The sequence below is a fragment of the Centrocercus urophasianus genome, unplaced genomic scaffold (assembly GCF_019232065.1).
Source record: "Centrocercus urophasianus isolate 14NV4802_14NV808 unplaced genomic scaffold, USGS_Curo_1.0 seq_17, whole genome shotgun sequence".
NCBI lineage: Eukaryota > Metazoa > Chordata > Aves > Galliformes > Phasianidae > Centrocercus > Centrocercus urophasianus.
The window spans coordinates 19,101,739-19,126,298 of record NW_024884722.1 but is presented as its reverse complement, the minus strand read 5'-3'; the positions used below and the strand labels follow the sequence as shown (position 1 = coordinate 19,126,298).

At 42.0% G+C, this 24,560-nt stretch overlaps 1 protein-coding gene across 28 annotated transcripts in view; it reads left to right on the top strand.

The window, feature by feature from the left end:
* The window catches only part of SORBS1 (sorbin and SH3 domain containing 1), a 162,418-nt gene that overhangs the window by 65,497 nt on the left and 72,361 nt on the right, over window positions 1-24,560 (top strand). For 6 of the 28 annotated variants that reach the window (XM_042817968.1, XM_042817959.1, XM_042817960.1 and 3 more), the window contains exon 1: window positions 22,681-22,833. In XM_042817968.1, the coding sequence (XP_042673902.1) occupies window positions 22,802-22,833 (32 nt within the window). In that variant the 5' untranslated portion in view covers window positions 22,681-22,801. Of the gene's footprint in view, window positions 1-14,480; window positions 14,588-22,678; window positions 22,834-24,560 lie in introns of those variants that run through there. The other 22 variants (XM_042817984.1, XM_042817982.1, XM_042817981.1 and 19 more) reach the window with 7 other exon arrangements.

The following is a 24,560-nucleotide window of genomic DNA, read 5'->3' as shown; positions in this document are numbered from 1 at the left end:
AGTCTAAACTGCATTAAAACATGTTTAGTCACCGACCTCTTCACTGAGCGCATGTAGCATTCCTCTTTCCTTGTTCCTACATGACAACTTTCTGATAGCAAAGCAAGAGGGGATTAGCTTGTACAAAAAGCCAGGTTCGCACGAATAACCTATAACTGTTACAGTGACAGAGATGTGTACACTGTGAATATAAGTTATGGGAAGAGTTGCGTCTTCTAGGTGCTCCAGTTCTCACTCTAAGAAGAAACAGCAGGATCCCAGTGCATGGACGTAACTGCACTGACACAAGATTGATGTAGTTGGTCATATCAGCGTTGCTGGCAATATATTTTCCCTTCATTAACTCCCTTGCTTTTCAAGAGTCCGAGTCTCATTCCTGTTAAAAGAAAGAGCTTATTTGTTATTGCCTTTGACATGAGGCCTGAAATAATTTATATACATGTGCCTGAATGTTTTGTTACAATGAAGCCTTAGGGATCTGCAGCTGTACTTATCTGGAAATCAAAGGATGCTTTGCCTTAGAGTGTGTAGGTTTGAATTTTGAACATAGAAAGCTTGCTGATGCTATGGTAACGTTAAAGAAGCGTGGCAAGCACTGCCTCAAGGGGACTGTGAGAAATGGTGGACCTGGCTTGTTAATTCTTCCAGTAAGAGGTAACTAGGGTGAGAGATGCCTTAAATAGGCAGAGGCTGTTCATACAATTACTTCCATGAGATGAATGTGCCTTGGTGGTCAAAGTGTAGTACATGTTGTTTCAAACTGTTAAAGAGCCTCCTTTGACCTGTTTTATTGAGCCCTGATTTGGAAAGGGGTGGTGGGAAGGGGAGGTGGGAACAAGACACAACAACAAAGAATAAGATATGTCTGACTTGGTAAAATGTGGGAAAGAGGTAGAAAAAAATTAGCAACTATTGTGAAAGTGTATTCAGCTTCTCTTGATGCATGACATAGCTTGGAGTTTCTGTACCGTGAGCTTTGGAGAGTTTAGAATGAAATAGTTCTTCTAAGGTCTGAAAGTGTTTCAGATATAATATGTTAACCATTGGCCCATGTTAAAAATGAATGTGTAGCAGTTAAGCACAGTCACCTTTGATGCTTACAGGCCCTGAAGATTCTAGCACCTGAGTAACAAAGAACTTCCTCTCTAATGCTGTTTGTCTGATGATACTGATCTTTGGAATGGGAATATCCTAACTCATTCCAATCTTGTTATGCTGGAGCAGCTCTGTTTGCTCTGAATACAGGGAAATGCGGTGGAGCAGTGCTGGAGAACACCTGCTGAGAACAGAAGTACAATGCAGTGGAAGTTCCCAAGACCCTGGTAGTTCAGCTAACGGACACTGCGTGCCTTTAGTGTTTGAACATCTGTTTAGTTAGTAAGCCCCAAGCAAATGAGTACCTTGCTCTTTTTAGGACAAAATTAATAACATTTGAACAACTTGTTGAAAATGTTTTGGTCCGGTGTAATTGTAACTAGCCCAGCTGTACTATAGTAAAGCCAAGCTCTCTATTATCTGAATGGATGGAAGGCAAAAGATATTTCTCATCACGTTATAAGCCAGATTTAAAGCAGTTGAGTTACAAGTCTTCTGGATCATAGGCTGTTTTTAATAAGTCACATTCAAAAGGTCTGTCAGCCCCTACTATTCAGAGAAAATTGTCTGCTTGGGCCAAAGCATTCACTGCTCTTGAATGCATGGCTAGGTTCTGCTTATCAACGTCTGGGCTGGGGTGAACTGCTTATATGCAGAGTGTCTGCTTAATTAATTCCCTTTGCAAAAAGCAGTGTAGGATTGAAGAGGGATGGATGAAAGGAGTGAGAAGAGTTTGTCCTTTCTCTTTTAGTATTTCTGCTAGTGTTTCTGCACAGAGCTGATATGGTCTAGCTGGTGAATGTCCATGAAGTCAAAGTAATTGCTAGGTATAAATTTCCTTAGTTGTGAAGAAGGGCAAAATGGTCTGGACTAACTCTGTAATAGAATTAATAGTGAATTCATCCAACCAAGATGTGCTCTCATAAATGGCAGCACTGTCTGAGACTCAAAATATTGACTTGGATTAAATGTATAGACATTTGTAAAGACATCAGTAAGAGTAGTAAAATTTTTCATGGAACTGAATAAGCTGAGTTTGATCTTAATATTTGATGCCAGAAAAGTTAGACTCACATTTACTTCTCAGATCTTTAGTGATTTTCTAGTTTTTGAAGTGGAAAAACATCTCAATTTTACAAATCACAAGAGTACTGGATAGTTGTCTCTTAGCTGTACAATGATATTCTTCCTCCTTTTTTTAAAATTCTGCAACCATATTTGACTGTTTTGTCTGAGCTATACTAGGCATTTCTAACACTCTTGTCAAGCACATGGTTTAGTTGTCTCTTGGCTCCAATTTGTAATCTGGCATATCTTTTTGTCTCTGACTTTTTTTTTTTTTTTAATGATAAGTCTGAAAAGTTTATAGTTCATCTGAGTAATTTGTGAGGTGTCCTCATGTCTCAGATATTTAGAGACCATATTAGGGAAGGTCTGAAGACCCAGAGAATATAGTTTATGGGATTTGTTCTGAAAGTTTAGCATGCTTAGTGAGTTTGTAAAACAACTTCACTTGATGGCTTGTATCTTATGCAAAGCTATAAACAAGATGAGAGTGGTCAGATCTTGGCTTATTCACGTGAGTACTTTAATATAATCTCATGGGTAATACGAGGAATGTACATTTATTTAGGCTCATGGATATCATCTATTCTGATGAGTGACTGCTAGGAGAAGGTATCCAGATGTGTAAAGATCATATTGTTTTACTATTTTTTCACTGTTCCAATTGACACCCCTGAAATGTCAGGTACTAGTGTAGTGGATGAGGAAGAATTATTGTTGTAATTATAGCATTCTACCTGTATATAGAGAAATTCTATGACATGTGTGGCACAACCTGAACAGGTGTGCTCTGTTCTTAGCTGGATTATCACTGCATCTCCCTTTCTGTGAGATATTTAGCTGTGAAATGTATCTGCCCTTGCATTTTTGTAGAATCCCAATTAATAGGAACACCTTCAGCGGATTAACAGTATTGTCATGATTAATCCGCTACGAATTTTTAAAAAGTATATCAGGATCTTTCTACAACATTTTGTTTTCTTTCCCCAGTTTATTTTCTGTATCACAAAGAAAACAGAGGCTGTTGCATATTCATGTTGTTGTTTTGCAAATTAGAAACCAAAAAGGCAAAGAAAAGGGGAAAAAAAAAAAAGCAGCTCATGAATGGCTGCAATAGCTGCATCTACTCTGCCGGGTGATGGTAGCATTACTGTGCTTCTCTGCAGTGGAACTACAGTGTTCTCTAAGCAAAATGTAGTTGGTTGTCAGCTCTAGGGGGTGATGCTGGCAGCCTAAACCTTCAAAGGTGAGAAATAGTATCTCTAAAGGGACACAGATCTTTAGGAATGTGAGAAGTAAGCATTGACTAGGCCTCATGTATATTTACATGATTTACATTAAGTATATTTACATGATTTACATTAAGTGTCCTACATGGACACTTAATTGATCTCACCTTAGAACCTAGAGCATTCTGTTTTTCACTCTGGAGCACAGGGCAAACATAGCTGTGTGGCAGCTATCTCAGGGCATGCTCACATCTTGCTCTGTGTTGTGTTGAGTGATGTTCCTAGAAATTTATTAAGCTGAAATCTAAAATTCCTGGTTACTGCACAAGATACAGCAGCTCAGATTTTACAGAAAAACCCAGCTGTCATAAGAAGTACAGTTAAAGCACAAGAGTTGTCATGATTGGACCTTCTGTAGTGAATTAACATCTGACTTGCAACTTTGTTAGTGAAGTCCTCTGACTTCACAGGGAAAAGCACCCACCCCCCTGGAGATGAGATTAAATTCTGTGTTGTGCCCACTGTAGTGTAAACTGTGAAAGGAGTTGGATCCAAGGGAAGCTACTGCTCAGACTCTCATACTGCTTTTTCGTGGAGCTCGTTACACCCTTCTCATGTTTCTCAGGTCACACCAAAGCAAGGCACGTTTTCCTGGCATCAGAAGAAAAGGACAGAACTACCTGTTAACACTCATGGAAGACAGATGAGAAAACAACCTCCTCTGTGAATGTTAACTCTCTCTTTTCTTGAGCTTGTGCAGTTACTGGGCATGATAGGCTTCCATGCCAAGAGACTGAAGAAAACTTCTGATTTCATTCAAGTTTGCCTTTCTTAAAGCAGTGCCTGACACCTGGCAGGATGCAGAAGCAGTCTGAGGCGCTTTCTGCTCATGGGGAATGATGGAGCTCAGTGGAGGTTCCTAGTGCAGCCCAGCCATGGCAGCACACTGGAGCAGCAATCAAAGGGAACCAGTGGCTTCTGATAAATGTCACCAAGTATTCTGACAATTATTCTCATTGGTAGCATTTCAGCTTCTTGTTTTGACACTCCCCTGCCTTGTCCTTTGATATCAGAGGTCTTAATGTTAAAATAGGAACTATGTTTCTCGAGAGATAATGCCTGCAGAATGGTGTGAAGTTATCTGCTGTCTCTGGTGCTGCCCCTTCAGGTGTTCTTGAATCATCATATGGCTTAGCCCTGCCTCAGGTTAAGGGATTTCACTTAATGTGTTTTGTTTGTCACGTGTGAATACATGTTAGAATGACTTTTATTTGCCACTTGGTTTCTAATACGTTCTGGATATTCAAGTCTTTACCTTCACCATGTCAGTAACTCACTGTTTTTGTTCTGGAAAGTTGTTTTTTCTGTTTATTTTAGTTGAAAGCTGAGATTCTTGTCTGTCTTCTGTTTCCAGCAGGTGAGGCTTTATGAAAGCATCATGGATCTGACAGTGTCATTCTAGATGTGCAGTGCTCAAGGATGTATTATACTGGGAGATGACACTTCATACTGTGCCCTTTCTTGACCAGGAGATCTGAAAAGTTTTAGAGCAGCTCCATAACTACTTTTGGATATTTCTGGAAACGTTCAAGCTTAAGAGATTCCCAAAGAGATTCTTTGGCTAAAGACTGGATGTCAGAGCTATGTGAGAAGACTTCACTGTTTTTGGAGTGACTCTTTGGAACTACTTCTGTTATTAAAACAGGGGAAGTTAATCTGGGCTCGTATTTTAGCACCAGGGCTTTGCTGAAGACAAGCTGGCTTTTAAAGTCGTTTTGAGACATGAATCTCCATCAAAGGCTTTGCACTTTATGGTGGTCTGAGCATAGAGACCAAAGATGGAATTTCTTGGTCCTCATCTTCATTTGTAGCAGCAGATTGAGTCATAGCTAGGGTAGGCTCTAGGAGGGAAAAGACTGTTGATTTTATGCAATTTGCTACACTGCTTGTTAGCTTTCCAGATTGCAGGAGTAGAAATAGCAGTTGCTGTACCAGAGAGAACTGTAAGCTTTCTCCTTGGCAGTGGCAAAATCCAGAATCTTTGAGAACTTAAATCAGTGCTCCCACAGGGCCCGAGCGTCCATCTCACACTAAACCCTTTAAGGGCCGAACAGGAATTTTACAGTCCTTTTGAATCCAGTTAAGACTTGGAAACTGGAGACCCTGCCTGGAGATGCAAGTGAAAAACTGCAAATGAAATTGAGAACAATGCCATTGGGCTGATGATCTGTGTGACTTTACATGTGGCTTTCCCAGCTGTAGATATTATGTTAATGCAGTTGTCTAATCTTTTTTGAAAGCCAGTACAGTTATAGTACTCCCTCCTTGCCTGTGGTCATAAATTTCTCAGAGTGATATGCTGCGTTTTTTATTATTATTGTAAAAGAATATCTGTTACTTTTTACTGCCTTTTTATAGCATGAAACAGAATAAATCGGCACATCCCAATCTTGCTTCACAATTATTAATTCATTGCTTCACTTGTAGTCTGCAATCAATCATCTCTTCTTCTTTGCTTCCATCTTTTTTCAGCTAAATATTCCTCTAGTCTTTTCCTGTAACTTCAATGTATGTTTGCCTCTTGAGCATTAATTTGACTCAACTGTCTAATTTTTTGAGGTCCCTCAGTATTATTTTGTTATACATTTGTTAGCGAGTCAGATTTTTTGGCTGGCTGCTCCAAAAGTCTGCCTGGTCCTCCTGCTGCTCTCTCCTGAAGCACTGCGAATCCCAGCCCAGGTAGGGATATGATCCCAGCTCTTCAACATGTTCCTTGTAGCTGCTCCAGCCTTTGCTGTAGTGAACCTGATCTTCCATTTCTCACAGTTTGTGCTTGTGTCAAACAGAAATTATCTTAAAGCATGTTTGCGGGGCAGCAGGGAGCTCCATAGTGCAGCAGCAATCACAGTGTCACTGAGACTTCTTCATTATCCCCTGCAGTATGTTGGATGTGCAGCTCAGCATGCTCTGGCCAAAAAGTGATCCTATGAGAGCTGCTCTGCAGTCTCCTTTTAGGCTTCTTGAGAGGCATTCTCAGCAGGAAGTGTTTCTTAGTGAGTTGTTATCACCCATTCTGAGGATGCCTTACTGTCAGTGTAACTGCACTCACACCTGGTGTAACCTTGCCATCCACTTTATCACTTGCAGTGTACAAACAGAAGGTGCAGAGTTGACAAGGAATCTCCTGAGAATTTTTTCTCATAATGATTACAATCAATTTTCCCCTGTTCTGTATAAAAGCATCTAAACAACATGGGGTTTAAAGAAATATGAAATGTGAACCTTTTCCTTAGAGCAGGAAGCACTTTCTTGTTTCTTGTAGTCCTGATGTAGTCTCTTAGCATTTACCCTTCGTTTTGCCAGGAGTGGATCGTGTTTCTCAGGGTCTGAGTCTAATTTCTCAATAAGGAGAACAAACTGAAAAATAACCCTATTTGTTAAGTCTTGGTGCCAAAAAAAAAAAAAAAAAAAAAAAGGTGTACAAACAGGTAAATAAGAGTGTGTGAGCACATGCCCAGGTGGAATGGAAGCAAGGAGTGTCTTATTGCCGTAAGATATGCTTGCAATTTCATCGCAACATGTAACTCATGTACAGAGGGAGCAGAGGAGCATTTCCTATAGGTATACAGCTCGTGCATAGTGTATTTGTGCTAGCTTTTCTGAGTCACCTCATGGAGTGCACTGTTTCTTTTCCCATCTCCATCTGTTCGTCATTTCAGACTCTCAAATCACTGGAAGCATGCTATTGATTTTGAGATGTGTTCTCCGTTTGCTGTGTATTTCATGCAGCGACCTCATACTGCCAGGAAAAAAAAAAACAACAACTATTTCAGGACCTTCAATCTACCTTTAAAGAAAAGAAGGATGTCTGCAAACCATTGCAATTTATTTATAATCCTCTGGGAATAATGGAGCTGAAAGAGATTCACCACTGCCATAGTGGGTATTGATCTCTGCAGAGCAGATCCTTGCCTTCCTGGGATAATTCAGCCACTTCACACTGAAATACAGAGAGTAAAGGATATGTTCATCCATTTCTTATAATATGCGCAAGAGCACCAAATTATAACAGTTGTCTGTCTAGCATGTTGTGATTTCATTTGTAGGCAATGCAGTCACTGAATTAGATCCGACAGATTCTGCACTGGCAACTGTACATCTGCCTGCCATGCCCCATTGCTCCAGCAATCCACAACAGAGCCCTCCTGTGTCATTCCACAGCTTTATTTCTTATTTCCATCTGTTTGTCATTCCGTAGTTTTTTGAATCACGAAGAGACTGCTATTGCTTCTGAGCTGTGTCATAAGCTTGTCGTGACCGTTTTGTTTCCTTTAATAGCTCCCTTAGCCAGGCAGTGTAGTTGGAAGATACAGTAAGAAGAATTGACAACTTATTCCAGCTGTTGTGCTGAAGCAAATGCCAGTAGCTCTCCTGCGTGTCTCCCTGCTCTCGGTTCGCATTGATTTTCTGTTATTCTTGGCAAGAAATACTGAGGCCTATTATTACAGCCACTTAAAATTAAGGGGGCCTCTTCTCTTGAAGTGTTAGAACAAGAGAGGTTTTACCATTATGGGGATGAGGAAAATAAGTGCTTGTGCTTTAAAGGACTTTTGATATAAAAGCAAAGGCCAAAAACCTTATTCCCATTCTGAGTTTTGTATGCTTCATCCTTTCTGTGCTTGTTGAGGTGAAATTCACTGCCATCGTTGTTAGCTATGAAAAATTATATTCACTGTGAAGTTAACTCGTGGCTGGAGTTAAAGTCCCAGCTTAATGTACAGCCTCTCAGTGTCTGTCTCAAGCAGCAACGAAAGTTCTTATGCCCTAGGGCTGCAAGTGTTTTGTGGGGCAGTCAGCTAGATACATAAACACAGTCTGTCTTGCACAGTCCTGTCAAGATGGAAAGGAGGGTTGTGTGCAAGCAGAAGTTCTCTTCCCCGTTCCCTGCTACTCCCTCCCAGCAATTTTATGGCTCACAGCTTTTTTGAACCAAGAGTGGTGAGCATGACCTTAGTGAGATTTTTTCTTTTTTTTTTCTTTTTTTTTTTTTTTCCCTCCCCTCCCTGGTATGAGGGGCAATTATTTCTTCCTAGAGAAATGCAATCAATGCCATGTCCAGAGGCCAAGTCACAGTGTGTTCAACCCTTTGCCTTGGACACCGACCTACATTTCATTCCAACACTTTGGTAAATAGTGGCACTTCTTGTGTTTTTGAGATATTTATATAACAGATGGGGGAAGATTAGTACTGGAGGTATCTCCTACTATTTTGGGGCCTGGGCTGCCTGCCAGTTTTACTTCTTGAGAAGCAAGTGTTTAGTTTGAGTATGAAGAGAGTGACTCATTCTCCTCCTTGACATGCTTTAGTATGTGTAATGAGTGGTGATTTACACGGGGATGCACTGAGGCTCTGCTTGAGCTGACTGCGCTTGGGACACTCTAATCTCACGTGCAAAGAGGAAATGAGTTAATCTGCAGTTAAATATAGAAGTGCTGAAAGAGGTGAGGGTAGGAGGGGGTGATTCTAATCTCACGTAGGTTGGGGTCAGGAAAGAGTAATGTCTGTATCTAAATGGTATTACCCTGCAGTAAGTCATATGTCGCCTCTGTGGACCTGACAACGTTAGTTAATGGAAAATGGAGACAAAATGAGAATGTGCCTTAAGCTCTGGCATCACTGCAGCGTTGTTCTTTGTTTCCCCTCTTCATGATGCTGACACTCCTTCCCTTTCAAAGGAGAACCACTGGATTATGGAAATAGGCAGTTGTGCATTGCTGAGGACTAAACTTGAATCAGTACTGATAGTGTCTTGGATGCAGGCACAGGAGTTTATTCTCTTGTTCTAATATGGTTTCCTGATCAATGAAAACTTCCTTGAAAAGCAGTGTTAAGTCTGCTCCATTGATATCCCCTTCTCTTCTCCCTTTGTGTGCAGACGTGTTCTTAAACTCTGCATGGGACTGAAAGCTGCCACTGACCATCTGCGACCTGTGTGCCTATGCTCTTGTTGGGAAGGCTGCATTATGGGATGCCTTACTGGTACATATTAGCTGCCTCTGAGCAATTTCTATCTGTGAGGCTCACCTACTGGTTTACCCAACCAAAAAGACTGTCACACCTGAACAGGGAGGGTCCTTTTGTGCTGGGCTGACACTGCTGACCAGAAACTGTGCGGACCACACTGTTAGGGAAGAGCTGAAGGTAGATGTTGCTGGCTTCTTTAGGCAGGCAAAAGCAAGCTGTCAGACATCGGACTCACCAAACCTGGAAGAGGAATTACAGCAGCAGCCAAGAGGAGCTTCTTTTCAGAAGACTTGAGCTCATATATTATGTACTATGTTTTTTCAATACAGTTGAATCCTGAGTAGCCCGTGTAAGGAATTTCTGTTTGGAGATCACATACAATATAGGTCATGTTTGTTGAGCAGTGGGTGAGCAAAGCCAGTGGTTTAAGTAAACTCACTAAGATAAAAGAGTCATCCGTTAGAGGAATTCAGTCTTATAATGGAGAAGAGCTAAGACAGCTTTTTAGAATGAGATCAAGTTGGGAATGCGTTTGTTCCTCTCTTGTTGAATTCAGTGGTATACTTTTACAGGGTTTGGACTTGCATGCAGGCTCTTAGTAGTATCACTGATCCCTCTTCTCACTGTCCCAAAGCAGTTTTTATGAGTTGTTCACTCCATAGACACAAACTGAACACTGGCCATCTGTCCATAAGCAGTCCATATACATCACATATGAATAGTTTGTTAAAATCTAGTAAACGATCAAAAAGTTGAGCCATCTGCAATGTTACTATTATCAATAACAGACTGATTCACAATATTGTTATTAATTGTAATGAGCTAAAGGGTTTTCAGAATCTCATCTTTGCTGCTCTGGCTGAGGATGGTGGTGTTGTGTGTGATACTGAAATAGAATGGTCAGGATGGAATGGTTCAGATAAGACATTTTTATAAGATTAATTGATAGATTTTCTTATCTGAACAACTAGTCTTACGACTTCCAGGACTCAGGAATATTGCCATATCTCAGACCAAGGATAAGAAGCAGTTGCTGTTGTTCAAGACATTGCTCTCATGTTCCCTACCTGCTCATGCTTCTTGCTGGATTTGCTCACAGCTTTCCCATTTGCACAGTGTGCTGAAATACTCTGATAGCCTCCAGCTGATGGGATGGTGACCGACAGTTTGCAATGGCAACACCCTCAGTCCCTCTAGATAAATATAAGTGTCTGCTTCCAGACTTAGAAGAAGTACGGACTAGTGAAAAGAGCATTGTGCCAGGAGTGGAACCATGGTTTCTTCCTGGCCCTGATCCTGGTGTTATGTGATCCAGGGTCAAGTCACTCCTCATCTCTACGCGTTCCTCCTTCATTCATCTTTTCCGTTTAGATTCCTTGAAAAATGGACTCCCCGTTCTTACATGGACAGCAGCAAAATAATAATATTGTTATCCTGCTAATCTTAACAATTTAAAGTGGCTCTTTTTCTAAATGGCTGCAGAACTGACCTTCAGATCTGAGTATTGTTTAGAGTTTTTGTTTTTTCTTCCCAACCTTTTGCTTTTCCACACCAAAGCTGGCCCCACACTGATGTATTTGATTATGATTTCATTGTCATTGCATTTGCTTTAATTTTGCAGCTCAGTGCACAAAGCACAGGGTCCTGTACAAACAATGTGATGAAGTCAAGCAGGTCAGCTCCTTTCTCTTTTTATCTCGAAAACAATGTGAAACTCCTGTGTTTCTTTTGCGTGGCACCTCCAATTCTAGAGCTGGAGGCTGTGTGGCTCTGCTGCAATCCCACCACCTTCAGGTGGGACTCGCACAGTTTTCCACTGCTGCCAATGGGGGCACAGGAGCTGTGCTGTCTGCTGGATCATTGGGTGGAATTGCACTGTGAAGTGTCCAAAATCAATGCACAAACTGCAGTGTACTGAGCAGGTGTCTATGCCTGCATTAGGCATTGCCTGTGCTCTCAGGTGTACACATAGACTTGTCTTGCTTGATCATGCTTGGCCACTGTCTGTGAGAAAAAGTTTTTTCCTGTTTTCTGCCTCTCCTTTTTGCTTTTGGCAGTGTTGCTTTCTCCACTGGGATGTGGTTTGAGTGAACATGGCCTGTGTCCAGTCTTTTAAAGAAGTGCCAGGTTACTGGTTGTTGATATGAGAAAGGGAAAAGGAGCTGGGTACCTTGTTGTAGTGTGCTACTGTGATGTCAGGCATTGTATCAGCATTCAGAATGAAGAGAAACACCAGGAAACACTCAGCCTTAATAAACACCAGGAAAAATGTGGACCTTGTGATTTTTGTAATTCCCACCTTGTTCCTAATATTCCCTTCCCCTGGCACTCTAAAATGCTCCTTAATCAGATCTAGGTGCCTGGACAGACTGAGGTTGAGACTTGATGCATCAAAGCAATGCAAACCACAGCTTGTCATGTGCAACAATGCCTTATTGGACAGAGAATCTGAATTTTGGGAAGCTCAAGGAATGTTTACACCTTACCATTGGTGTTGGAATTTTATTTATTTTTATTTTTTATTTATAGTTTTTCCTCAGTTTGCTCAATTTCAACACTCACTCTGAACAGATGCTGTTAAGAAATAAGTGCTGGAGCAGGAGCACAGGTTATCTGCTCCCATATGTTGCTAATTGTGGCCAGCTGAGCACAGGCCTGGCAAGCTGCCCAGTTGTGCAGGATATGCCCAGGTTCTTTCTGCACTACTTGGTGGAATGTCTTCCTGAAGAGCATCTTATAATCATAGAAGCATTAAGGTTGAAAAAGACTGCTAGAATCATTTAGTCCAATTGTCATCCTACTAACTCCTTCAAGTGGACTTTTCTGTTACAATGGAAATCAAGCTGTAACAGCAGATAAAACAACACAGCTGAAGGCTAATAAAATAAGAATTTAAATGTTGAAAACCTTTTCAGCAATATTCTTCATCTCTGGCACTATCAGATTCCTTAGTTTTGCTGCCACTGGCAGGAAGGGAAGTTCTGTCACTAACAGTAGTGGGTGTAAATTTGTTAAAGCTGAATCCTTTTGTTACTCCTGCATTGCTTTTTACCAAAAAGTAATTTCCTATGATTCTTCAGGGGTGTATTTCTAAGAGGAAAGGCTGAATGATTAGCTGTCTCTTCTGGATAGGAATACAGCCAGCCATGGTCTGCATGTTTTCCCACATCCTTCTGTGCTCCCTGGCCAGGGGCCAGATGAGAACCTTCTCCAGAGCAAGGTCACCACCAGGGCTCCTTGCATGCATTTGTTCTATTCTTCCCCTTTCAGCCTAGCTGTTAGTCCTTGTGATGAGCAACATGTTTTCTTCTTTGAGGTGCTTTTGGTAGCTGTGGCTGTGGCCAGCTTCAGCCTTTTGCTTGACGGTTGGGAGAGCAAACAAACCATGGATAATGCCAACATGTCAGCTTCTTGTTCAGCTGCAAAACCAGGGCTTGGCCTGCAACTGAAATCTTAACATCATCTTGACACATGCTGCAGACAACCTGCTATAAGATTTGTCTTCCCATAACTGGCAAATGATCCTTTCAAGTGTACTGTCTAACATACAAGGCTATTTGTGTGCTTCCATCTATTCATTTCTACCTGTTGGAGATGAGGAAACTACTAGACTATACTAGACAGAAAACTGTTTTTTTTCATCTTGTGTCTTCCAAGGACTATTTCACTTCTATTAAAAATCCGTACTGGTTCACTTAAGCTCATTGTTCATGACATCAATGAGTTCTGAAAGAAAACTTGAGGCTTTAAAAAACAGAAAGGAACCTGCTATTACAGGTGGTCTGTGGGCATGTTCTGAGATGGCTCACAGGCAAGGTCTCTGATGTTGTCTGAGAGTTTTACCCCTGATCATCACCTTTCCGCCATGCCATGTTTACAACCTGTACTTCCTCAGCACATCCAACCTCTGAGACACATTGGCTGCCCCACTGGTGTTGTACTGCGCCCTTGGAGGTTCTGGACTGACATTGCTTGTCAGAAGAGGTAACCTCATTCCTCTCAGAGCCCGAATAAAGCACAGTTGGGGTTTGTTAGTCATCCAGTGTAGGTGTGTAACTTGAACCGCTGATCTCCTCAGGGTCTTTCTGATGTTACTACATACAGGCAAATGCCAGGAGGGCAGATTGCACTCTAGAGAATCCACACTTCCACTCAGTGCAGAAGAAGCCTAGGAAAGCTATCTGACTAATTCAGCCCATCAAATGACATCTAGTTAAGCCTGACAAACGACATGATTAAATTTGAGTGGTATCAATACTTACCTTATTCTCTGACATGAAAAGATGGCTTGCTAAAGCCAGGATGCTGTGTTACTGGGTAAAACAGTAAAGACGTCTATTGAATCAATGTCAAATATAACTATTTAGATTTATTACTGGACTGGAGTTAAATAGTCACACTTAGTAACCATCAACACTCAGAGTTTGCACAGAATTTGCAACACTTTGCAAATTCAGCCTCTGTGGCTGTCTAGCTGCGTATTCTAACCACAGAATTTGTCCAAAGAGAAACTGATATATTTCTTAGGGGAACTCCTGGCAGTGGGGAGTTCCCATCATGTGATGGTTACTACTCTTAGCTCCCAGACTAGGCTTTGTGTCAGACAAGTCTATTCATGCATTAGCGATAGCTGAATAAGATGTGCGCTCACTTATTTCTCTGCATTTTGCAAACCAGTATTTTAAATTAAGCTGAAATCAGCAGTGATTTACATTAGCAAACAGGCTGTAGGTTGGGAGGAGGCGTGAGTATTTGTGCTATTCAGCTGTCCTTGCTGCTTGGGGGGATCTCTAGCAGAAAGGCATGAAAACGGATGTGCTTCAGCCTTCACTGGAGACAACCCTAAGGATTGGCTCTTACACAGGGGATGCTTTGATGTGGATCTGCACAGCCTGATGTTTGTACTAACTCTGTTTCCCGCATGGTAAGCAAAGGGAATTAGTTCTTCTATATGTAACAGTACTTCTGTGAACAGCTGATGGCTTTGGGACAGATCTCTCTGTAGATGTATTGGACAGCAGGACCAGTGGCACTAAAAGTGTTTTCTCCCCATTTGCCTTTTGTAGGTATGTGCTGTGACAGAACAGTTGTATGTGAAGAAAAGCTGGAGTGGAAGTCACTGGCAGAGGATCTTGCACTTTTCAGCTGCGCCTGAAGAGTTCAGCTGACTGCGGTGAGCAACCTGCAGGAGGGGAAGGATCTTGTCACAGTCAAAATATCTAGTGCTTGGAAAAGCATCGAGCTCAGAGTGCTACTTTGTGGTAACTCATGGATGCATTTGATCCTTGCTGGGGCAAAAATATTTTATTTTATTTATTTTTTTTTTAATCTTTGGATACCTTTCTCATTTCCTGTCTGCATTTGTGATATCCTTTGCTGTTGGTTTTGATGTTGATACCAGTAAGTACTTTGTGCCTTAGTCTATGTCAGGAACACATGGTACAAGTTAAATTTTGGAACTGCATTGAGAGTTAGGGCTTAGGGTAAGGTCCAGAGTTTAGTAATTGGCCTTGAATGGGCTATTAATCTAAATTTAGTAGCAGTGCATGTGTACAAGCTTTAGACTTGGTCATGGCTACCATGCATTGAATTAGAGGATAGCTTTGGGTTATGGCAACATTGGGCTGGATTAATTGCTTCATCTGTAAGACACTGGGCTAGGCTTAAGAGAATATCAAGATTCATAACACGGCTTTGTGTTGATTTGGAGCAGACATAAGCTGTTGGGCTGGGATCAGGGATCAGGACAAATTATTTTGTTGGTGACATAAGATGAGGTCCCCCAGGGGCTACTGGGCTAGATTTGGGGTTATTAGCGACAGGACAGCTACAAATGCCGGTGAAGATGATCTTGCTTTTCTTAGAAGAGATAGTTTGATTACTATTTTCTCGAAGATAATGTGCAGGATTGGTTGAGGCTTGACAGTGCTGAGATACGGTTTTGAATTTTTTATTTGCTCAAGGCTAAAGCAACTCAGTCTTTGAAAGCTCTGTATTGAAGTAGAAGTTCCAGATGCAGTTAAGGCTGAGGCTCACATGTCAAGCATAAGACCATTGGTCTCATTCCACTTAGTTATTTCCCCTTAGTTATTCTGATATCGATCCTGTTTGTGGTCAGAAAGGCAAAGGTCAAAGCAGCAGTTTCAGAAGGCAGAATCTCTTGTATCCAAGAAGTGGCAAATACAATTATTTGAGGCTGTTTTCTTTTTCTTTTTCTTTTTTTTCTTTTCTAAAAAGACTAAGCATCGGAGGGCAGTCTCTTCTGTCTCTGTCCTTCTCTTTTTGTCTACATGGGTGCTGCAGGCATCTCAAATTTCAGCTCTGTATGACATCTCAATTCCTTCCCACATAACGCTGTACTGTCTCTTTCCTTCAGTGATACAGAGCCCCTCCAGTTACAGGGGAGGAAAGGAGTTTGCATAAGCCTCTACTGAACATGCAGAGGCTGTTGTCAGCCTGACTGTGCTATTTCTTTTAAGACCTAGTGCTCTCTGAGGGATGAAAGCCTGTGCTATTGAAAAGAAAGCTAGAGAACCTTTTAGAATGTATCAAACTGAGTTTTCTGTAATTTTCCTCCTACTGCCTCAAAGCAAAATTGCAGCACCCTGCTGTTGAACTGACACAATTACTTGCAACAAGAATGTATGTTTTTCTTGTAGAGCTGAGCCATTTTACACAAAATCTGAATTTGATCCTGTCCTTTGGCTGCCAAAGGGCTGTCTCCCCTTTATGTTTTTGCTTTAAGAGAAGGGAACTCCATACTGAGTTTTCCTCCAGGTGGAAATATGCACTATGCTGTCAGGCATTTGTCTGGAAAATAGCATCTCTAAGAAGCCTGGATTGTCACAGATATCCCGGGGAGCCACAGAGCTTCCCTCTGTGCTCAGTCCTATGGCCATTAAGTGATATTTAAGGCATAGCACACCTGTGCTTCAATGAGCACAACAGCATTCAGTACTTATACTTGGTTAGTCCACATAGAGATTTGGAGGAGGATGGTTTACTCTAACCTCAGTTCCTGCTTACATGGAGCTTTTAATAGCTTTTTTTCTTATCCTTTTACATGAGAGAAAATACTTGCTTTTTTGTAGTCTGAGTCTTCCTTTTGCCAGAAGCTTATGGGAATGAAGAGAAGTACTTGTACACCATGCTATGTTGCGTTTGTTTTTTAGGATCTAATTAGGACACCATGTTGTTTTTTAACTGCTATGTACTATGCAGATCAACTGTTCAATTGAGACCTTTAGCTTAGACATCTGGCTGAGACACAATTGCAGCCCTGATGAGTTGGACCAAAGGCAGAAGAGGAAAAAGTACATATATAAATGATGTGAATAGTTTATAAGGGTGTTGGATGCTACTGGGTGAGAGATCTCTACCTCAACACAGCTGTATGAAAATATTTATCTAGCCAGGCCAACAGGAAGCAAAGCAAGTCTAAGGGAACAGTGAGGAAATCCTGACTATATCTTTTGCTTTCTTATTGGAGGACCTAGGTATGGAAAATGCTACTGAGTCCAAGGCTGTCTAGCTGATCCATTCGTTTCTCTCTAAAAGGAGAGAAATTACCCGTACTGCGTGCTGAGAAGTGCTGTAGAGATTACTAAAGATTCCTGTGCTCACTAGCGGCTGTGTTTCCCAGGGCTTGTGGGTCAGTAGTTGCTGTCCTCCCAGTTCTCTAATTCACTGCTTCAAGTGAAAGGTGAAGGTTACCCAGATGGGCTGCTGTAAGGTGCATCTAGTCCTTTCACTCCTTTGCCTGGAGACAGAGCAGGGTGACTCCTAGAGGAAGGTGTTGCACAAAACATTGTTTTGGCTCCAGCTGGTCACACCACCTGCCCATTGTGGACTATAAAATAGGTTGAAACAGTGTAGTACTGCACATAAACCAGAACAGTGAGAATGAGTTTGTAGAAAGCAGGAAAACAGTTTTATTTTTTTCTGTTGAACTTTTGGAAGCAGATGGAGAGTTGATGAGGCAGAGATGCTGGAAGGGACAGTGTGTTTCAAATTTTTTCCTTAATTTCTTCCCAATCTGTTCGTAGATTCATAGCTCTTGCTTATTTGCTACAGGGGAGTTAGTGTAAGACACGAAAACTTCAGTGCCCCCAGGTCTCCAGAGGTAGGTGCTCACTAGAGGCTGTTGGGTTGTTGTTTTTCACCAAAGAGACTTCTGACATACAGGATTGTGGGAGCAGCTCATGGCCTGATGGGCAAGATCTTTTCTTACTTCATTTCAAGTTATTACAGTGAAGGGTTTAAACTTCCTGGAGAACGATGACAACTCTAGAGTGTTTTGATAGAATCCTGTACTGACACTAACAGGCCAGTCCTGCCTCACTAAATAACCAATGTTTTTTTTTTTGTTGTTGTTGTTGTTTTTTTTTTTTAAATTTATTCAGAAGCCAAGGGGAATCAGAGCCGAGCAGTGCACCTTCCAGCAGTCATTATCATTCCTTAGTCATTCAGTTACTGTTTCTCTCTCTGACAAGAGATATTGGTGTGGTGGAGAGGATGTGAGGAAAGTTTGGCTTTTCTTCTAGTCTTCTTGGAGATGTTTAAGTAAATTTCCTTGCATTGAACATATATTCGGGTGTTGCCCATAGAGGACATATGTAACTTCAGTGATGCCTTCAAATCATTGTGGAAGCCAGAGCTGGTGGGAGAGGAATGGGTGAGATGGGATTGTTAAACCTTTCTTCACTCCCAAATGCAATGACTTGCTGTGAGATCTGATTACCTTTTCATTAGCTTTCGTAGTTACAAATGTATCTGGTTGATAATCCCAGACAGCTGGCTGAGTTAGTCAAATCCACATTTCTCCTCTGCCTGATGTTTCGAGTCTGGATATTTATTAATTGCATATACAGTAAGTGCTGCAAGCAGGACTGCTGGGACTTTATTTCTGTGAATGCACAAACTTCTCTGCTGGAAAACACGTTACCTCTTGGCTTATAGTTTGTTCCTGGAGGACAGAGGACCAGAGAGCAGTCTGATTTTATATTAGATCCTTCTAGTATTTAAAAGGGAGATACAGGAAAGAGGGGAACAGATTCTTTAGGAGGATCTGTGGTGATAGAATAAGGGGAAATGGTTTCAGGCTTAAAGGGGGTAGATTTAGGTTGGATGTAAGGAAAAAGTCTTTCATAGTGAGAGTGGTGATACACTGGAACAGGTTGCTCAGAGATGTGGTGGAAGCTTCGTACCTGTAGTCATTGAAGACCAGGCTGGACCACACTGTGAGTAACCTGATCAAGCTGCAGGAGTCCCTCTTCACTGCAGGGGATTTGGGCTAGATGGCCATTAAAGGTCCCTTCTAACTCTAAGGATTCTGTGATTCTATATTGGCTTGTCTTTAGCAAGGGTGCAGAGAGGTGCATTGCAGAAAAATACTGAGATGAATAGACAGCACAGTCCGAATTTTCTTTGTGGCTGCTTCTCCTAATTCCCTTCTTTACTGCTCTCTTATCTTATCTCTTATCTCTTCTTAAGCCACTGTTATTGGAATAGCTAGTAAGCTCAACTGCTTGCCCAGAGACTGACAAATATTTAGTATTTTGAGCGTTTAAAAAAAGTGAGTGAATTTTACCAAAAACCAGCTTATTTGCATGATTTTCTCCTGATTGTACCTTAAGGTTAATTCAAGCCTCTACAGCACAAAAGTTGGTAACTGTTGATAATAGTTGGTAAAACGCTGGTAGACAGCTAATGCCATTACAAAGCTTTTAATATTGATTAGGTTGTATTCAGTTACTTTCACTGCCAGGAGTGCCTTTCACTGAATTACAGACTGATTGGATCACTAAGGATCAGATACTGGTAAGCTAAGCTTGTTTTAAGAATTGTCATCTGTTGTTTTCTGTATTAGTGGAGCAGATCGTGCAGTTGCTAGACAGTGTGCACTAGGAGATTGATGAATCTAATCCAGGAATCACACTGTGCAGGTTTTACTTCTGTTGTACCTGAGTATAAGTGGCAATGCTGGGTGCAAAGGGGTAGAGTTGCTGGTGTGCAGGTGAGGATGTATGTTTCCTTGACTGCATGGTGTAACTACAATTAGTTTCGTTAGGACTTGGATAAGCATGACAGTCCTAAGTTTTTCCTCCTGCAGTATTATTTAGCAGGCCCTTGATTTTACAAAATTTCCTGGACCATAGACAGCAACTGTTCAAGGTAGGGCAAGGCTATACTTTTTGTTATGTGTGAGAGTGTAAATGGGCTAACAGCTCAAGTCTGAGAGTTTAGACGAGTTAGCAGCTGGGGGGAAGTGCTGCTCAGGAGGCTGCTGAACAGCTGATCGCTCCCAGCCTCTGTCAGCATGAGGCATTGCTTCCCAGCTCCTGCTCACTTGTTAGTTCAATGGAAACCTATGTCTCTGGCTGAAGTCTCTGAAGATGTTGACCTCAGATCCTGATCAATTATAACCCTACCAGGTAGTAATTTGGGTTGTTTTAAATGATAGATCAACAGCCTACAGAGTATCTCTTATTTCCAGAAGGGACACTGGGAGAGTTCCTCAATTCAATAAGGAAGCCAAATCATACATTTGCTTTTCTCAGCAGTTTAAGAAAGATTTCTAGCTGTTTGTCTTGTAGCCTACACTTCTCTCTTTCTCTCTCCCCACTTGACAGGCTGTCTGCTTGTTACAAGGGTCTCTTGCTAGCCCTTAATTAGCCCTATGGATTTGCTCATACTATGAGATTATGTGCTTATCCAGAGTTGTTAAAAGGCTTGTATGCATCTTTAAATTGAGTCTTCCTCAGTCTCTGGTGACAGTTTGAGCCCTTTCACGCCACAGGGATCAGTGTGAGTGCTTCTTGAGTCCTTGTGCAGTTGCACTGCACTGCCTGGCAGGCAGCAGGGGCTACCTGCAGTGCTGCACTCTGCAGTGACACTGGTTCCTGTAGCTCTCAGCTGTGGAGAACTGTGCTGTGGGGTTCGTGCTCAAGTCTCAAACATCCCAGAGAATCAGGGAGTTGGAGGTTTGTGGCAAGCTAGGGCTCATCTCTGAGCAGAAGTGTGCTGTAGAAGTATCCCAACCAGAACTGGGGTGGCTGTTTTGTAACAAAGCAGACGCTCCAGCCCAGCAGGACCAGGATCCTGGGTGAGTGAGTTTTCTCAATCATGGTGTTGGGTGTAACTCTAGCAGCAGCATGTTATTTTGTCTGAGTTTTGTTTTGTGAGTCAAACCCCAGTACTCAGAGGAAACTGAGGTAAAAACACAAGCATGATGCAAGTACGCTTGCCACCTTCCTCATTCTGCAGATACTTCATAGCTTTTACTTAGAATCTCCCAGATCTTCCAGAAGAACCTTATTTTTTTGGGCTGCATTTCACTGTCCTGTGGCATATTGGAGAGGTATAAAAGAACTTGTGTGGCAGTGTGATATTTATTAAAACAAACAAACACCCCTGTTGATTGTGCAGCATGATTTGTGGAGTAGCTTATAGTGAAAGTAGCCTGCTCCCTCCTGTGAGAGAGTCTGTGTATGGATTTGACAGCAAAACAGATATGATGAGGGTAGGTTTTCCAAGGGCTAGGGCAGTGGTCTGGAATGTCCTAGAGCTGGGTCTGTCACAGTTATCCCAAATGCTTCCTTTGTTGTGCAGATTATTTTGGATCCTTCCCTACTTTGTCTCTGCATAGGTGCTATTCTCTCATTCATTAGCTGATATTTTTGTAGTATGGTTTCTGCCCAAAAAACTCTGTGATCAGGCTCCAGAGCACACTTGAGAAGGAGATAAAGGAGGTTTTCTTTGGGTGGTGAGAGAGGTCTACTGTTTTGTACTGTTGTCTAAACTAGTGTGTTTCAAGTAATTGAAGGTGATGATTGTACAGTTTACATTGGACAGTGTTGTGTGGGATTTTTTTTTGGTTTCTTTATTTTTCCTTATCTTTTCTGGTTTGCTGTTTTATTAGGAGTTTTGTACACCTGACTTTTCAGGGGCTAGAACCTGAATCCCAACCTGAATGTTGTGAGTACCTCTGATACTTACTGGGGTAGAAGAATCCAAAACTCCAAATCTGAGCCCTCTGCAGAATAGTCTTTAATTGTGGGCATGGGAACCCTTTGTTTAGTGTAATCAGATACTGCAAAGTACATGTTTAGGAATGGGGATTGGTCTTTTTGAAGCAGAATTTTCCAGCCACTTCAGGCCCCTTTAGTCAGTGTGCCAAGTCAGAATTGTGCCTTTATTGGCCAAGAGTTAAACACTTGATGAGAGATAAATATTGGGGTGCTGAATGTATATTTGGCAGGAAATAAAACGGGGGCATGCTGTAAATCGGAATTTCACAGTGCACTGGTGTGCACTTACATATGTAGCATTTGGAGTTGTTTGTTCTGTCCTTTGCTAATGTTTTATGGCGAGTATGACGTTAGCATAAGTGTTGACCCACTTAGTAACCTTCGCTCTGTGCCCTCTGCAATCAGCAGCTCAGGACACCTGTGTTGCTTTCTGGGCCTCACTTGCTAGGAGATGCTTGCCTTGCAATAATTATCAGTACATTTTTTCAGTCCCCTGGTTTGACAGCAGATCAGTGACGATATGTGCGTATTTGAGGCATCACAATCCAGAATCAGGCTGCGGGCAAACAACACCCCTTGCCATCCTGAATGCACCACTTCCACCCCAGTGCAAGCCTGTGGAGTGGTGGAAGTGCTAAGGTGTGGGACACTGTAGTATGTTGTGACTTAAAACATCCCTTCATGTGAGCTATGAAACCCATGGCGTGCGCATCATATAACATCTAGTAATCATTAAAGTGGTTTGTTTCCCTGTGTGACACATGAGGATTTATGTGAGGAATCTCAGCTGCCAAGTGCAGAAACTTTAGCTGTGACCCTTCAGCTCCTACCCATTGAAATAGGATCTACCATGTCTACTGCTAATGAAAACATTCCTCCCTTGATAGGCAGATACTCTCCGGTTATGAAAAAGAAAGAGGAAAAAGCTCTTTTTCAAGTACTTCCCGTATGCTTTAATAAAGTATTTCTACAAGGCTTGCTTGTTGCTTCCCTTCTGTAGTGCGTCTCATCTCCCTGCTACCACAGAGTCATCTCCCAACTTTCCCTCTCTTCCCCAGCTCCAGAGCTGCAGGAAGAGCCAGCATCGGGCCTGATGACAGTGGCAGGCGAGTGACAAGCAGGCTGGGTGGGGGTGGCTGATGATGAGCAAGCCTAGTGACAGCATGGTGTGACTAAGAACCCGCTGGCTAATAAAAGCACAGGAGGAGGAGGAGCAAAGTATTTAAGGGTGCCAGGGAGTAAGAGAAAGGTTTCCACAATTTTTTTGGTACACTTCAGCAGCCAAGTGACTGGGCAACACAGTGAAAGGCTTCCTTAACTCTTATGCTCATATGGGATGAAATTAAGGGGCTAAGAAAATGGCACCATTAACTGAAAAGTCTGAATCAAGGTAAGAACACTGCTGTGTTTTTTTCCTAGTTAGTCAAAGCTAGCCTTCCTGGAGCTGTTATAAAGCCCTGGGAGATCAGTTCACATGGCACTGGCACCTGCTAATGTGCAATGAGTGGGTAGGTCTGCTGGGCTACACTCACTGACTTTGAAATTGTTTGATTCACATGGGTGGGTATTTCCAGTTGCTGCTTGAAAAGAGAGGAGATATCTAGAATAGTCATTTTGTGAGCTTGTGTCCTGGATAAGGGTACTGAGCAGGTCCTAGCATCTGTACCCAAATTACTGCATCATTCTTCTGACTAACTTTATGTGAAGGAGTGGTTGAGACTTATTCCTGAGAGCTGAGTCCAAATCTATTGCTAAAATGAAAGTGAGGAGAGTGGATGTGGAGTTCTCAGCAATATGCCACTTGATTCTTGAGGAGTCAGAGGGAAGCGAAGATGAGATTTGGTTTCTGAAATTTGGCATTCTGCAATTTCTGGAGATGTTTCAAATGTCAAACCATTGTTAACCCAGAAGTTCAGTTTTCTCAGAATGTTTTCAGTACCAAGCAGAGGAGCAATTGCTGTGTTCTTCATTCCAGCATGTAAGTGGCTTTAGAGGCAGCAAGGTGAGCGGCCAGGACTTTGGTCTGAATTCCTGGCAGGTGTGGCTTTGCTGTCTGGCCTTGGACGTATTACAGGAGCCAGCCTTCTGGGTTTTGCAGGGGCCTTTTTGTGCCTATATTCAGGCAGATGAATTGGTTCCAGGGAAGTTTCTTTAGAGTAGTGCCAAAGGCTAAGGAGAACAATCCTGTCCAATTTCCCCATACATCCTCAGCCTTGTCAGAGGTGTGTTGGAAGAAGGGGTATGGCTTACTTCCTTCATACACGGGCTAGATTTACCTTGTTCTGTGATCTCCTGGAGATCATTGCAGTTGTGTTTATAATGAGAACAACTTTCGAAATGGCTTAGATTATTCTGAAGGCATCATAAAACACTCAAAGACTGACATACACGCCTTGTTTACCCTGTTCTGGCTTAGTTAATTTCAGACAATACATAGAGCAGAGGCTTGAATCTTCCATCTCTATGCCAAATGTTGCTTACTGAGTGTTTGTGAAGAGGTTGAAACGGCGCTAACAGAGGTCATGATTAACAGCTGTCTGATACAATTGCCAGAGTGATGATTCAGTACCAGAGCAACTCCTCTGCCTTGCAAAGCTAGGAGTCTCAGGATGTGACTGAGATGGTAGAAGGTGATCTGTAGTATTAAGGTATTTATTTATGGTGTTAGAGGTGCACAAGAATCTTTCCTCTACAAATATTTCACAAAAATTAGGTTATTTGGAATCTGAACTTTGTGACACTAGTCAATTGCTAGTTGATATTTCTACTTAATAAAACTTCCACTTATTTACTGCTTTGCTATTTGAGAGCGTATGACAGCAGTGAAGGCAGCTTTTATAGTCTGTGCTGTACAAAATCATGCAAGAGAAGCTGCTGGATGTTGTTTAGATGATCTAATTGATTGTATTTACAGACTGCCATTCACTGTATTAAATGCAGTGTAGTGTTTGTGCGTGTCCCTCTGTCCTGTCAGCTGAACAGATCCATTGTTATATATAATTAGGGCTTCTGGAATTTGGGTCTGTTAATTTACAGCAATTCTTCTGCAGACACAAGTGTCAGAGGTGTATGCAGCTGAGTGCAACACACAGAGCACCCCAGCTGCGTGGATGGTAC